This window comes from Polyergus mexicanus, unplaced genomic scaffold (assembly GCF_030449975.1).
Source record: "Polyergus mexicanus isolate NDT 795.1 unplaced genomic scaffold, iyPolMexi1.0 SCAF_1, whole genome shotgun sequence".
Taxonomy (NCBI): Eukaryota; Metazoa; Arthropoda; class Insecta; order Hymenoptera; family Formicidae; genus Polyergus; species Polyergus mexicanus.
In genome coordinates this window covers 14,106,436-14,122,543 of record NW_027223321.1, presented here as the reverse complement: position 1 = coordinate 14,122,543, position 16,108 = coordinate 14,106,436, and the positions used below count along the sequence as shown (strand labels likewise).

Sequence of the window (16,108 nt, the reverse complement as noted above, 5' to 3'; positions counted from 1 at the left end):
GTACCGTACACATGATTTTATAATTACATACATATTTAATTATCAATCAATTTTTAAAGCTTCCAATGTGTTGGAAAGTTTGCTTCTGTTCCGATTACACCTCTTTTACTTTGTTTAAACTGTCATCGTTTCGCCGATGCAGTAAACTACTCATGCAAAAAGTCCTCAATCCATTTTCAACCTTTATACGTTTTGAGAATTTCCGGTAGTTTCCAAGTTTCGGATCGAGTCGTCGCTTCCCCGACGGATTCTCCTCGGAAAACTTGTCAGTCGAATCGTCGAGCCGGGCTTTCAACGTCACGTCAAACGCGAACTTTCTCGAAAAGAAAAAAAAGGAGTCGTACTCTGGTCAAACACCCCCTTTAGGTAGCAATCGGCCGAACTTCGCGTAGAGAAGTTGCCGCTTCGCTAAATCATTTTGTCGTCGCGATTTGCCAGTTGAAATTTCTGTCTGTTTCTTTATATTCAAAATTACTCACAAAGAGTATAAGATATACGATATCCTTTCACAAATTATATGCTAATAATAGAATCACGCTCTTACAATATTAATCGAGAGTCGAATGACTTTCTGCCGTTTATTTCGTTTCCCAAGTTTCCAAAATTAATTTAAATTGTAATCTGATCTCTCTCTTTCTCTCTCTCTCTCTAAAGAATTGTGAAGATAAAGTTTATCTATTGAAATTCCAAATTTAAAATAAATAAGAAAGCCCTTGTTACTCAATTTTATTTGATTTATCATGATCGGCCTATCGCGTCTCTGAATTGAGGATCGTAACATTTTTTTTTATTAAACGATACAATTGATGTGCATTTTACGTTTTATATTAATATCTGCTTATAACAATATTAATAAATTGTATAATTAAAATGAATATCTAAAGTTATAAAACAATCAATGTTATCAAATTATATTATTATAATTTCTCGCGTCCTAATGATTTAATGACATTTCATATCCATTTATTTTTAATTACATTAACTTTATATAATTCTATCAAACAGCAATTAATGCATAATATTGTGCCATAGGAAATTCATTCTGTTTTTGTCCAATTGGCGATCCAATTTGCACGAAATCGATTCTGCACATGATTTTGCACAGGCCAAAATCTTTCCGAGACACGATCTCGCACACGCGATAAAACGGAGGCCATTTAAAATGCATTAGAACTATCTATCGGAGCGCGTGGCGTGTATATGTCGTTCGATAATTCCATAATCTGGGAAACGGTTTGAATTCCGTTGAGATAAAACTGCGCATTTATTCGCGACGAGCAAGGGGCGGTATTAGTCGCGACATATGCGCCGTAAAAAAATTGCAATTCCAAAAAGTGGCCTGTAAATAATAACCCGGTTAGCCGCAGGGGTTGGAGAAAGAGATTAATCACGCCACGCATTGGATAGCAAGCGAATGCGGTCGCTTGTGTATATATCATCGTCCCAGCACGGAGGATTTTCTAATTTTTGTCCCGGCTAATCCTGAGTAATCCTCGCAATTTCGACGCAAGATGCGGAAATCATAATTAAAATAATTTTAATTTAACGATAACAAAGTTTCCTTTCGTAAAATCTTCATTAGATAAAATTTTCATTACGTTCTTCTGGATTCTTAATATCTTTTTCTTGTTTTTGAGAGTTTAAAAGTTGATAAACATTTTATAAAAATAACAATATATATACAATTAGTAATATATATATATATATATACATATAACGACAATATGCCGATATACATAATACCAATATACAGGGTGTAACAGAGCGCTCGTATCAGCAGTTTTTTTGAGGAAACAACGCATTTTCGTGAAAAATGTTTTATGCAAAAGTTGTAGAGCTCCAAGGGGCGCATTATATAATAATATTAGTACGATCTTGAATAACACCAGTCAAGATCATATAAAAATCATTTTGGATTTTTTTAATGGAACCCTATTTTCCATTACATAGTTTTGTAGCTCACCTCGAGAGCTTTCCAAAACACTATAATAAAGTATTTTTTCATTATGTATTTTTTGAGTTATTTTATATTTTAATCTGACATATTTTGATACAAAAAATTAAATATCTCGTAAAATATTTAGTTTTCCATAATCTTACCGTAATACTTTTATGTACGGAATAATGAGACAAATCAATTAGTATAAAAAAATAATTGTTTTTAAGAAAATTATTTACAATGTATTTTTTTTTAATATTATGCGCCATTTAGAGCTTTACAACTTTTGCACGAAACATTTGTCACGTAAATGCGTTGTTTCCTCGAAAAATTGCTGATACGGGCGCTCTGTTACACCATGTACACGTCACTTAATGATGTTATATTGATTTTTACTAATTAAACCAATCTATCAATTTTTATTTTGTTTATTATTCACAATTTAAAAATGTATTTCTAACGCTCCAATACCAAATTTTTTGAAAATTCTTTTTATTGTGAAATAATGCCTACATATATAATATCGATATTATGAAAATTTCGATCGTAAATTAAATTTAATATTCATATTATGGAAATTTTAGTTATAGATCGTCATCTGACGTTCAATACTAATTAAACGTTTTTAGCATTGTGGCTTTATAAGAATAAACGTAAGAGATAAAAAAGAGATGGAATCGGCATAGAATCGCCAACGAAATTGTTTTCATGCATATCGTTATACGTGTTAGAGAAGTGCTTGAATGTCGAGTATCTGTGCGATAATCGACTGATTTCGACTGATCTTTTGTTATCAACATATAAAACCACGGTCGGGATTATTCGAAATGAATGCTGTGAAAAAAAAAAGTAGGGAGGATCATTCGAGAAATGTTCATCTCGTAGACGGCGAAATGAGAGAAAGAGGGATAATACTCTCCTCTCGGCACGAAAGGGCGTCTCTTTATTAATGAAGAGAGTATAATTAAGGCTCGAACACTTTTGCACCATGCGAATAATCATATTCCTGCGCTCGGAACGTCTCGCTCCTGGCGAGAAATTTTCGACTTTCTCGCCACGTTCGCGGGTTTAGAAATTAATTGCTGTCACCGAGTCGGCGGCAATCCAGTCTCTTGACTCGTGCTCTGAACCAAGAAGCAACGAGCTTACTTCTTTGAACCTCAGACGCGATGTCTTTCTGCTTTCGCGCTACATTAAAATATATCGACGATTCATGATATAAAATATTGAAGATATTTAAAAAAATGGAGTTGGAATTTTTCAAATAATATAGTACAATTTAAGAGAGATGAAATTATATGGTACAATTATTCTTGATGTTTAATATTTTGGAAAAATAAATGTAAATATAAATACCAACTTTTTTTTTTGTTTTTTTGGGTGAAAAAACCATATTTTCCCGGTTCTAATTATATTAAACGTTAATCTTTAGACTGTACTATGTATATGTGCAGGAGTATTTGAAAAGATTTTAAAAGTATTCCTAATCAAATTACATTGCGTTATGGCAAGATATATTACCAGCTACACATTAAATGAGGTTGAATTGCGAGGGATTCTGATTAAAGTCAAACTCTTGTGCCCCGAGAAAAGAATAATGATTTGAGATAAAAGTAAGTAGTTCCTGTTAAAATGGAGAGTTAATAGAATAAGTTGAGTTAATCGGAAAGTGAATCGGTCGTCGAATATAAGAGTTTTAAATTTATAATATATTCCGCTTTATACTGTAACGACAATGTAATGAAAATCGCGTTTATCAGAGTGCTCGAAGTTTATTGCTTCTTTCTTCTTTTCACATCACGTCACACATGTTCTACGTTTAATTACCGTGATAAAGGATTGCCACGATATCAAGTTACGAGGTATCCTCAAGGGATGCTTATACATCCGATCTCTTTCGTAGTTGTGGCTGATTAACCAAGTGTAAAGTTTCGCGTTCTGAACATCGTCGTCGTGAGATTATGTAAGTAACGTTATTTCCATTAGGAATAAACTCTTCTTTCGCTCGTTACTCTTTCAATTTTCTCCAAGCCACTGATATATTTATATCTATTAAAAATATATTAATTATATATTATTATTATTATTATTATTATTATTATTATATGTTATTATATAAAGTATATCTTATATATAATAAAATATAAAATTATATATATATTAGGTGTACAACTTTGCTTCCGCCGTTTTTTTTCTGAAATTCGAGGCTTTATTGTAAAAAACTGGTTATACATTTATGATTCAAAGTATTGTCCACTCCCAATGATCGTGCCAATTCTTTTTGACTTTGACTCGAGTCTTCATTAAGTAATGCCTCCAATTCTGCATCTTCAAAAACCTTCTCTCTTCCACCGCTATGCCGGTCTTCGACGTGAAAATCACCGTTCTTGAAGCGTTGAAACTACTCACGACACGTTCTTTCACTAATAGCGACTTCACCATAAGTATTTGAGAGCATTCGATGAGCCTCAGCCGCAGATTTCTTCATATTGAAGCAGAAAATTAAAACCTCCCGCAAATGACGAGAATTTGGCTCGTAAACTGACATTTTCAATCGAGAATAACTTTATGACGCAGACACAAATCGACTAATGTTTCTATGGGGTTATGTTGACAGATGCCCAAGTTTATCGCATGACGTCTATGATCTATTTATTTCGACCACTACTTACCGCTAAAGCCATCTATAGGAAAACGGCGGAAGCAAAGTTGTACACCTAATATATAAATATACAAAAAATTTTCCTCTTTCATTCTTTACATTCTGCTTACTTACTTCGACTTTTCTCTAAAGGGGAATGATACATTGTACAGCGCGAAATATATGCGAATACAAACTGCATATTTCACACGCCATTATTAATTAACGTGCCCTTTAGTGTCAAAGTGGCTATAAAAAATTCTATCAATCCGTCTAACAGCGATGGCTACGAGAATCGGACGCTTCCTTAAAACTCTCATTTGTTACGATTTAGGGACTCATAAGTAACATTGCAGAGGAGGGGTACGGGGGATAAGGGGAGATAAAAATGGAGACGACCACCCCGTCGCGACTAGTCGGGTATGAATTTTCGTGTGAACTTGCAGCCAGCAGCACTCGCGTAAATTAAAGTTAAATTGGAAGCTCAGGCAAGCTCAGCCCCGAAATTCATTCCCCGATTCCCTGTTGGCCGCCCTCCATCCATTCCCTCCGACATCAGTAGCCATTTTGCCCAAGCCTGATTACTCATGAGTCTCGGATTAGCAAAACGTGATGTTTATTTATAACGTGAATCGCTGAACCTTGATGACACAAGTTTTCGCGAAATTTCACAGCAATACTGACTTGTTGAGATTTTCATCCCATTTTGTATTTTAAAACGTCATCAATTTATGTCGTAACGTGTTTTCCACTATAATTTCTATCTTATAAATCATTAATTTTTATTATTATTAGCTAATAATTGATTGCTTTTTAATGCAAACATCTTTCTCGGATATTTATATTACCATACAAACGAGTCTCATCAAAATTAAATATTCTCGAAAATTTATAGATTCGAAATAGATAAAAATGATATATCACGCTGCGTGTATAAATTTAAAGTAACAAATGTCGGAACGAATGCGCAAAATCTCACCGATGATGCGCATATTTTCCGATTTGAAATTTCGGTTAGCATCGGCAAGTTATTTTATTCTGATTCGATAGAATCGATATTTTATTTATCGGCCCGCGCAAACGCAAACCGAGATACATCTATTTCTCTAGAGACCCATATGCAATTAACAAAATTCATTATAAGCGTACGCTGAACATGTATGCGGCGATTTCGTGTTTCACCGCGATGTTAATTTTGTCAATTTCAAAATGTGAAAATTAGTTTGCTTTAAATTTGTTGTCAGGTGAAAAATCCGTAAATCTGACAAATTAAAAGCAGAAATAGAGTATATATAATAATGCTTTACACAATTCATATATTATTGCAAGATCTTATCGATTTTATATAAAATTGTAAATTATATATGGTGACGATCTTGAATACGTACATATAATTTGCCTCCTATATGAATTTAATTATGTTCAAATCATTTATGATGTATTTAATTTTATGTTCAAATTATCTTTTTCCCGTTTCAATGATGTGAAATATAATTATGTCAAAACACATACTTTTCATTAATTTTTTATTATTTTATATTATTTAAAAATAATATAATTTAAAAAGTTAAAGCGTGTTTTTCAAATAATTCTTTAGCAATTATTTTTTTAAATGTTTACTTTGTACCTGCACACATAAATATTCGGGCCATTAATTTATCATCAGGTTTAATTAGAAATAAATTTTCAAGTTGCGGAATTTTTCACCAAAAGGATCATTTAACACCAGATTATACATATATGTATACAGGGTGTAACAGGGCGCCCGTATCAGCAGTTTTTTTAGGAAACAACGCATTTTCGTGAAAAATGTTTCATGCAAAAATTGTAGAGCTCCAAGTGGCGCGTTATGTAATAATATTAGTATGACCTTGAATAGCACCGTCAAGGTCATATAAAAATCACTTTGAATTTTTTTAATGGGACTCCCTATTTTTCATTATATACTTTTCTAACTTATCTCGAGAACTTTTCAAAACAGTGTAATCAAGTATTTTTTCATCAAGTACTTTTTGAGATATTTTATATTTTATAATCTGACATATTCTGATATAAAAAATAAAATATTTCGTAAAATATTCAGTTTTCGATAATCTTACCGTAATACTTTTATGTACGGAATAATGAGACAAATCAATTAGTGGAAAAAAAAAATTATTGTTTAAAAAAATACATGGTAAATAATTTTCTTTTAATTCGCTAAGCTATTACTAGTGATCGGCGAACCTTTTAAATACAGAATTACAATATAATAAATAATCAAAGGATTTTTGAACTCGTTTATTTTTTTCTTAATTAGACACCTGTTTGGTTATCTGACCTGACTTCTCCCCTATATACGTGCACGCATAACGTAAACTGGCAAACACCTGCCGTTGCAGCGTACGGCGTCGTATGGCAGGTACCCTCCGGTAGATTCGTTTACATAATCGGGTGACTTTAACCCGTCTACGCTGGATTAAACGCGGAAAAACGACGGTCTCAGTCAAAGCGCTCGCGCGTATAGGTAAATAGAATTAGCTTCTTCAATGTGTCAACTCGCGAAAACGCGCACGTTCGAGCGATTCCTTCAACCTCGGAAGAAACGAGTTTCGAGAATCTATGAAGGCAAATTTTCTATAAAAAAAACCAATTGATAGAATACTTTTGTCACTGTTGTTATTATATTAATTACTTTGTTCAATTACTTTGCTCATTTATCCTTCGTCCAAAAAACAAGCTATTAGATTATAAAATTATTTAATAAACAATATTAAATGTAATAATCTATGTTACAATTAAAAACTTTAAATTAGTCTCTATATATAGCAAGCGTTTTTTTATATTAAACTTATTTAATGATTCTAATTTCCTATGTTATTATCATTACTTTTTAATACACTTATCTTTATAGGAATTTAAATTGTAATTTACAAATTTTAATTTTGTCAAAAATTTTTATCAAACATTGTTTTTAAATATTGATAAGAGAAATATTGATATTATTAAGAGTGTATCTCCCAATATTTATTGCCAATATTGTAAAATCTATAATTTACGTTACTATAGATTTTCAGTACTGGCAGTGACTATCAGAATGCAGCCTATGATAGAAGGCTAGAAAATATTTTTCAAAAAATACATCTATCTATTGAATAGATATATAAGATAATAAAGACCTAAAAAATAACGATAAAAGTAACGGCTAATTCGTTACCGTTACAAACAGAAAAAAGTAACGATTGTTACAGAAAAAAAAATAACTGTAACGGTAACGACGTTACAAGTAACGCGTTACTTCCCAATCTTGGATGTATGTATTTTTACGCATTTTTGCTTACTTTAGAATATGCAAGGATTTTTTTTTTTTTTTTTTTTTTTACCGTTGATCCGCTTATTATTATCATCTTCTCTGTGCGTGTATTCTGTATACGTGTGTGAACGTGTGTATACCTCGGCGAGCGACTTTAATTAAATTAGGCAACGGCGCGTAAAAATTTGTTCTCGCTTAACAAAAGACAATTCCCGATGTCGTTATGATTGACAATTTTATTCTCGCCCCGCTTCTCCCCTTCACCCCCCCCCCCCTTCGTCGGATTTATGCGACTGGCAGTCTGATTTTAATTAAAAATACAAATTGCATATACCTACCTATTTCTCGTTCGTTTTCTCATCGCGATTTCAAGTAACGTAATACAGATTTATCCTTTCATAACGTAAGAGGATTACGAGAAGGTTCATATTTCTTGTATGGCTCGGTTTTTATTTTCTGAAAAGTATAAATAATCGTTTTCTTAACGCTTTGTATAAGCGCTACCCGCGATGAATGTAAACGTAGAATACGTGCGGCTTAGAGAATAAAAGTTTATATTATTAATCTATCAATTCTTTATAACTATATTGGACGGAAAAAATATTTCAATTGTTTAAAAACATTATAGACTAGTTGCCCATTGTGTATATCAATTAATTCAAGAACGTAAAAATTTTTAGGAGAAGAATCTCAAGGATGGAATATATGAAAAGAAAAATCAAGTTCCTGAAAAATGAAAATATGAAATTTTCCATATTTTCATAATTAAATGAAAAGATCCTTAGTAATTTAAGAATCCAAAAGTAATAATCTATCCCGATCTAAAGAGAGAGAGAGAGAGAGAGAGAGAGAGAGAGAGAGAGAGAGAGAGAGAGAGAGAGATTCAAAGATTATACAATACATGAACAAAAACAACTTTGATATCGCAATAAACGAGATAAAAGAATATAAAAAAGCACTACCACAAAGCAACCAATTTATTTCGCGTAAAATTTTATCGAACCCGCCTGTTGAACTCGATAAAAAAAATTCCATCTTATAACATCTCGCTCTACTTATATGTAGCATCAGAAAATCATAAAGAAAGCATCTCTCGCAACCGAGAATACAAAGTGTATTTTGACGAAACGCCCGGGCGTTTTATCGCCGCCCATCAAACATTCCTCGCACTTTTCATCCCTTGATTCTCTCTCCTTTTCGCTCTTTCTATTCTCTCATTGATACACGAAAAAAAAAAAAAAAAAAAAACACGCACATGGACGGTATAAAACAACGATTCTTAAACAACATTGCTCGTAAAACGACGCTCGTTAAACGCGCCCGTTCGTGAATGTGACGTTCATAAAATGGAAGCAACGAATCGCGATTTCAGTAAAAGAGTCCGTCGTATCCTTTTAGAAACTTAAAGGTAAAAGGAGGTTCTTACGAGGCGATCTTGATCTGAACCGACGAACGATGATCGTTAGAGCGATCGGTTAATACTGTCAGATTAGATTGAATCTAATCGGATGCTTTCTTTGCATTAGACGCGCGCTAGTTTCCCCGATCTTCATTAAATAATTATACAATCTATCGTTTTCGTCGCAAAGTTCCGTTATCATCCGTAACTTTATCGGAATTATGCTAGAATTTCATATAATTTATCTACACGCGTAATTTATCTATACACACACAGATTCAGGGAAATAATCGATTTCCAATTGGCACAACGTATAGTGTACATTTTGCTAAAATTTATACGCGAAGTTTGAAAATTGCCGGATCTCGTTTCAGCTACAGAATTTCAATATTACATTCCAGCTACAGGAAAGATGAGATTCCTTTTGTACGCGCGCAGATTTTTTAAATAAATAGTCATTTTTCACATCTATGGTAATTATTTCTCATAATTGGCTTTTTTAATTATAATATGGTTATCTAATTATATAATAGCCTTAATTCTAAATTCTCTCGGTTTAAATTTTTTTGAAAAGACTTTAATAAATCGAAGTTGTAATTAAATAGGATCTTGTTATTCGTATAATTTTAATTTCGTACCTTGTCCCGGCGGAAATTCAAGACTTTTTGTCAGATTATTCTGGCAAATAATGTCCGCTAGACGATCAAATTTTCGCTAAAGGAAAATTGATCAAAAACTCTAAATTGTTATAAAATCTACGATTAAAACAGCATAATAGAACGTCAACGAGATCAGTAGAGAGAGAGAGATAAAAGCCTTATATAAATAAGATTTTTATTTAGATAAGAAACTTATTCAATCTGGAGATAAGGGTACATTATATTTGAAAGTATAGAACTTTTGCGATGGTTGTCAGCTCCCCGTTTAAATCCTCGTCGCGAGAGAGGAACGTCTAACGATCAAACCGAGACGCGCAACTTTAACGGGCTAGCATAGCACAGGTCTTCTCGTGCTCCGCGTATTGTTCCCGCATAGGCTGACAGATGAATGTGACGTGTCAGGTCTGTCGAGAGCTCGAAACACCTCGTCATTGTGAGAGAACGAGCTCTTCCGCGGTTGGTGCGTCGTCTACTCTTTGCTCTAATTCGAGGTACGGAAGACTCCATCTTATCCCGGTTGCCGCGAATAATCCATGTTTGCGCGAATACTTGGAATAGTGACAAGTTTGCGCGATTACGTCATCGCGAGATTTATTTCGCGCAAACTATTTAGCGAATATCGATTTTCCCCTGTGGCTTTTCGGTTTCCCACGTAAATCACATCGATTAAAGCGCCTTCAAGGTGATCCGAAATTTCCACTCCTACGAGCCATTTGAAGTTGACTTTGACGAAAAAAAAATTGGAAGAAAACTAAATTATTTTTTCGCAATGACAGAATATACGTGTACGTAGAAATGGAAACATATTATTCACTGCGACGGAAATATGGTACAATGCTGCAAATGATTTGCCACTCTCGAAAATTGACTCCCGTTCGGTAGGAATACCAAATACTCTTCTCGTCCATGTTAAATCCCGCATTATACAAGGTGCGGCGCGGGAACTTCCTTATTTTAAAAAATCATAAAACAAAAAGTATTAGAGATATCATTTTAATCCTTTTTTTTTTACATAGAGGTACATTTAAAGTTTTTTTTTTAATTACTTCTTGAAAATGACATCTTGAAGGTGGCCTCCGTTCTGGTCAATACATTGGGAGAGTCGAAATCGGAAGTTTTGATCCACTTTGTCCAGCATGTCTACGTCGATGTTGACAATAGCAGCACGAATATTGTTCTTCAGCTCATCCAGGGTTTTTGGACGATTGGTATACACCAAGGATTTAAGATATCCCCATAAAAAAATAATCACAGGGTGCTAAATCCGGCGAGCGTGCTGGCCACTCAAGATCACCCCTCAAAGAGATAAGACGTTCGGGGAATTTATTCTTGGAAAGGAAGAAGTAAAGATCCGTATCTCTCTTCATTTCATTTTAAAAATTTAATTTCTCTAGATTAAATATCTCTCGTGTCTTAATAGAACATTATATCTTTTGTAACATCATTATACGCGATAGTTTCGCGCGAGAAACGTATAATATATCGCGATTTATAAAGATAAAATTTCTCTTAAGTATCTTGAAATTCGATTGAAAAAATTACAACAAAAATCTACGTATATCGATCGCGATCGATATGCTTACGCTTACTTTCAACTCCCTTCGTACCAAGGAGGATCGAAAAATTTCTCGCTTTCTACTCCGAACTGAAACGGTCTCCCGCGAGATTTCGTGATCCGCGCAATCTTTCGTTTGTTTTCATGAAATGCACTTCTTTACTCGCGCATCGATCTCTTCCCATGGCCAATAACAATCGTTTCTCTCTCTCTCTCTCTCTTTCTTCCGCGAATCCCGAGAAATTCTCCGCTTGAGTAACGCTTGATTCGTTTCGCTACATCGAGGTAGAATGTTGCATGCTGGATTTTGAATTCCTGCAACATTCACCGCGGTCCGTTCTATTTTTATCTTGATCTCAAATACGATTATTGTTCTTATAAAAATATTTCAAAGACGTGCTGCCGATACTTGTACGGGAATTAGGTGCCGAATAATAGCGTCTATCGATCCTTAATACAATCCTCTGTATTGTCTTGATAATAATTTCTTATCGGTTAATTATCCAAGTTGCAATGTTTCTCCGGATCATAGCGCGCATTGCGATATTCATTTATCCATAAAACCATGCATACAATATAGATCAATTGGCGAATTCATTTCGCAACAAGTTCGCAAACGGTAACGTTACGACTGTTTTAGGTGCTCCTGTGCTGGAATTCGCTCGCGCGCTTCAGCTCAAAGCTGCAAAGGCAAATAAAAAATAGTTTAAAAAATACTTGTTTTTAACACTATCCAGAACCATGATAATTCCATCTTTTTTTTTTTTGCATTTTTATATTTCTTTATGTTTTGTATTTTTAAATTTTTATTTTATTTTTATATTTGTTTTGATATTGTGTATGTGTGTGTGTGCCAAGAGTTAGAATAAAATATATATTTTTTATATCTTATTTTTTAATAATATTTTGTAAACATGAGACAAGGAAGACAATTGAAAAATTTTGTTTTCTGTTTTCGTCATACGATTAAACGGGATTTTAAAAGCGGTCGACGTCAAGCCCGAGTAGGGACGGTCATCGCGGATCAAGCGGTCAATTTTTATATATTTTTGGACACTTCAAAAATTATTGCCGCCTGTTAATATTTTGCGCCCTATGCTGGAGTGTACGTTGCCTAGTAACAGCACTGTTCGCAAATGAATTTAATACGTCAAAATAGGATGGATTACCGCGCATTAAACTGTAAATTTCTGTATTGTTTATACACGAATGATGAAAATTAATATATAAAATAACATAACGTATTTCCGGATATTTTGAAATTACAGAGAGAGATATTTCAAGCGTGCAAAAGTATTAGCGATTGTAGTTGTATGATTGTAAAGATGAAATATGATATTATTTATATATATATTTTAATAATGTTTTAATTAATAATTTCTTTATTTCACATTTGTAATTAAATAGATATAGAGATAAATACTATGTGCACGAATAACTTTTAGAAAATAAAAAAGGGAATTGCGCTTGTTATTGTTATTAAATTAATTTATATATTTTTCTTTCATCTCGGATTTTTCGAATAGCTTATAAAGGAACCATAGGAAATGATCTAAACGCGTTACTGTATAGATTTAACATTTTACAATCGAAATGTAATTTCACTTGTCAATAAGTATTTTTTTTTTTTTTGCCTGGGTTTTGTTTCGCGCAACAATTAATCTGCGATAAGTGTATCCTGTGAAAGTTTTAATTACAGATTTCAATGCGAATGTTTAATGCGAAGTATCGAACAAAAAATGTATATATACACGAGAAAGATTAATTTATACAAGGCAATAAACTCGATCAAACGTATTATTTGTTTTCCGGTTCGTGAAAATATTTAATCAATATCGCTGTTGCAATAATGGCTATTATTGACTTTATCATATAAAATGTAAATGAAATAGATATACTATTTAATATCTTTTTAAATTCGTGTATAGCTTTATATAGACAGATAAAATTTTTGACAAAAAATTGTCCTTCCTTTGAATATGGATCTTTAAGTTTTGCTATTTTTCGAAGCAGTCGTAAAGAGTTAGATATTTCATTGTAGTTTAATATGTAGCAACGATAATTAATTGCGGCCAATTCACAATTATGAGGTAACAAACTACTGAAATACTCGAATGTCCTTGCTACCGAGAGAAAAGGTTTGTAGAATAAAGAGCGTCCTTTTCACGGAAACCAAAATTAACTCCAACTCGCGGTGGCTTTAGGTAGTCGATCTCATTGAGCCAAAACTTCTTTCATCGAGCTAGCCGGCTATTTAAGTCTTAGTCTCTTTTGATTACTCGCGCGTACGTCGTTATCTTTTGAGAAGCTAGACCGGACAGATTATTTTGAATTTCTCTCTGAATTTATTGGATGGTTGGAAAAAAATAAAAAATAAAAAAATATATATATGGTATATATAGATTAAAATTGTTGTAATTTTGATGATCTCAGATTTCAATATTCTGAAACAAAATCGAGAAACGAAGTTGCGCGAGATGTAATCTCTATATTTATCAAAGAGATCGAATTTGTCCTGAGATTATATCGTCCCTCGTATCTCCATCTATCTTGTTTACACTTTGTATTTCATTCTCTTACGAGATAAATACTGTCCGCGCAAGTTGAAGGCGACAATCGGCCGCGTTTGAAACTGGCGTTTACCTGGACAAACAGAGACAAGTCGTCTCCCAGCAGCATGTCCCTACAGACGTCTCTAGCCGTGGTGTCCAAAGTGAGATAGACGAGACTGCTCTCGATCCCGGTGTGTATCCTCACCCATCCGCTTCCGTTGCCGAGATCCGCCACGCCGACTCCCGAATCCCAGGAGGAATTGAAGGTATCCTGCAGGAGGCTGGTGACATCCTTCGTGCATTTTTCTTCCGATTTCGGACTTCGACTCTGTATAGAATCCGTGCTGAAGCTGTTCCCCTCCTCGTTGCTGTCTCCTGACGATAGCCGGGTTCTCTCGCTATCGAATCGGTCGATCGTCTTGTCCAACTTCTCGAGAATTCTACACTCCAACATCTTCTCGTCCGTCGCGGCGTCTTCGCTTCCCGTTTGCGATTCGATGGTATTTTTTTGCGAATCGATTTCGAATCGATTTCGCGAAACGCCGTCCTCAGTCTTCTCCACCGAACTGTCATTTTTCGTTTCGTCATTACGCGGTTTCCAGCTCTCGGGATACAATTTGGAGTTCTCCAGACAATCTCCAGTCGCGACTGATTCCATTTCCTTTGAAGGTATATCCTCGTTTGCGTAAAAAATTGAATTTTCCTCCGACAATCGTCCTTTTTTATCTTTCGACTTTGGATATTTCGATAAATGCGTTTTCTCGTCTACTTGATACGAAAAATTTTCTTTAGCCGCCATGCTGAAGTTTGTATTCTCGCGAACAATTTTTCGATCGGATTTATCCTTTTTCTCCGTTCGACCTTTGGTATCGATTCTCTCGTCATAATCTTTCAAAAAGGTCGATTTATCGATATCCGCCCGTTTAGAATTATCTTTCTCGGAAGACTTGTTTCGCCAGGTATCGTGTTTAAGAATATCCCGAGCCATCTGATCGCTCGTTCGACAGCCCGTTTTGTGCCTCTTCTTGATTTCCGTATAAACGTGTTCTTTGGCATCAGTTTTATCTTTGACTCGGCTCATGACGGTCTGTTCCTTTGCGTCCTTGGTACGCTTCGATTTCTGTTGAAACCTCTCGTAGTTAGCCAAGATCTTCTGATTCAACTCGTGGATCAGTTCTAGTCGTTTCGAAATGGAGTCCTTGGTCCATCTATTCGTCGCGTCGCCGTTGTCTTTCCCGAGCGTGTCGCCCTGCCGCCTTTGTTTTCTCAGAGTCGTGGTACCACGACTGAGAATACCGATCTTGTATTTCGAATCGCTCCGAAGGACGTTCTCGTTCGTCATGTCAATTGAACAGGCGCCGCGATGCTTCCGGGCAACATTCGACCCGGCGAATCCGGACACGTTCATCAGCTCCAACGGTTCCGCTGATGATGATGACTTGACTTCGCGTTCCGAGTATTCCGAACCGATTTTCGATCTACTTTCAACGTTCCTCTTGCAATTCTCGCTAAACTCGATGCCTCTCCTACTGTCAGGACGAATTGCCAACCCAGTGCTAGAACGACTGCTTAAACTGACTCTCTCGTTCATCTCCCAGTTTATCAATAGTTTTTCTTCTTTGGCGTTTTCCTCGTCGATGCTATTGCCCGCCATAGATCGAGAATTACGGATTTTACGATCGAGATCTCGGTAAGGAAAGGAGTCTTTCGAGACACTCGTTCGTTGCTTTAATCCTCTGGTGGACGACAATCGGCGGGATCGTTGTAGTTTCACGGATGGAGCAATTGTTTGATTGTTGGATACACTGGCGATCAGCATTTTAGCCGTGAATTTGTTTTCAGACAGATAGAATGTGTGATGTACTTTTTGCTTCTAGATCGACAAGAAGCGTCGATGCTGTTGATGCATCAGATATTTATCTGATTTAGTGAAATGAATGATGAGTTTATTTCTTAATCCTTGCTACGCTTGTTGGATATTTGCCTGCATAAAATAATGTTCCATATATTGATTTTACACGACTTGAATTATACAATTTTGATATCTATCTAAATTAAATCCCCGAACGTT

The 16,108-nt window shown here is 34.8% G+C and overlaps 1 protein-coding gene across 1 annotated transcript in view; it reads right to left on the bottom strand.

Moving 5' to 3' along the window:
- Phlpp (PH domain leucine-rich repeat protein phosphatase) overlaps positions 1–15,856 on the bottom strand; it is a 65,371-nt gene extending 49,515 nt beyond the window's left edge. Inside the window, exon 1 of the mRNA XM_070302044.1 lies at positions 14,129–15,856. Within this exon, the coding sequence (XP_070158145.1) occupies positions 14,129–15,856 (1,728 nt within the window). The remainder of the gene's footprint in view (positions 1–14,128) is intronic.
- Between the last annotated feature and the right edge of the window lie 252 nt (positions 15,857–16,108).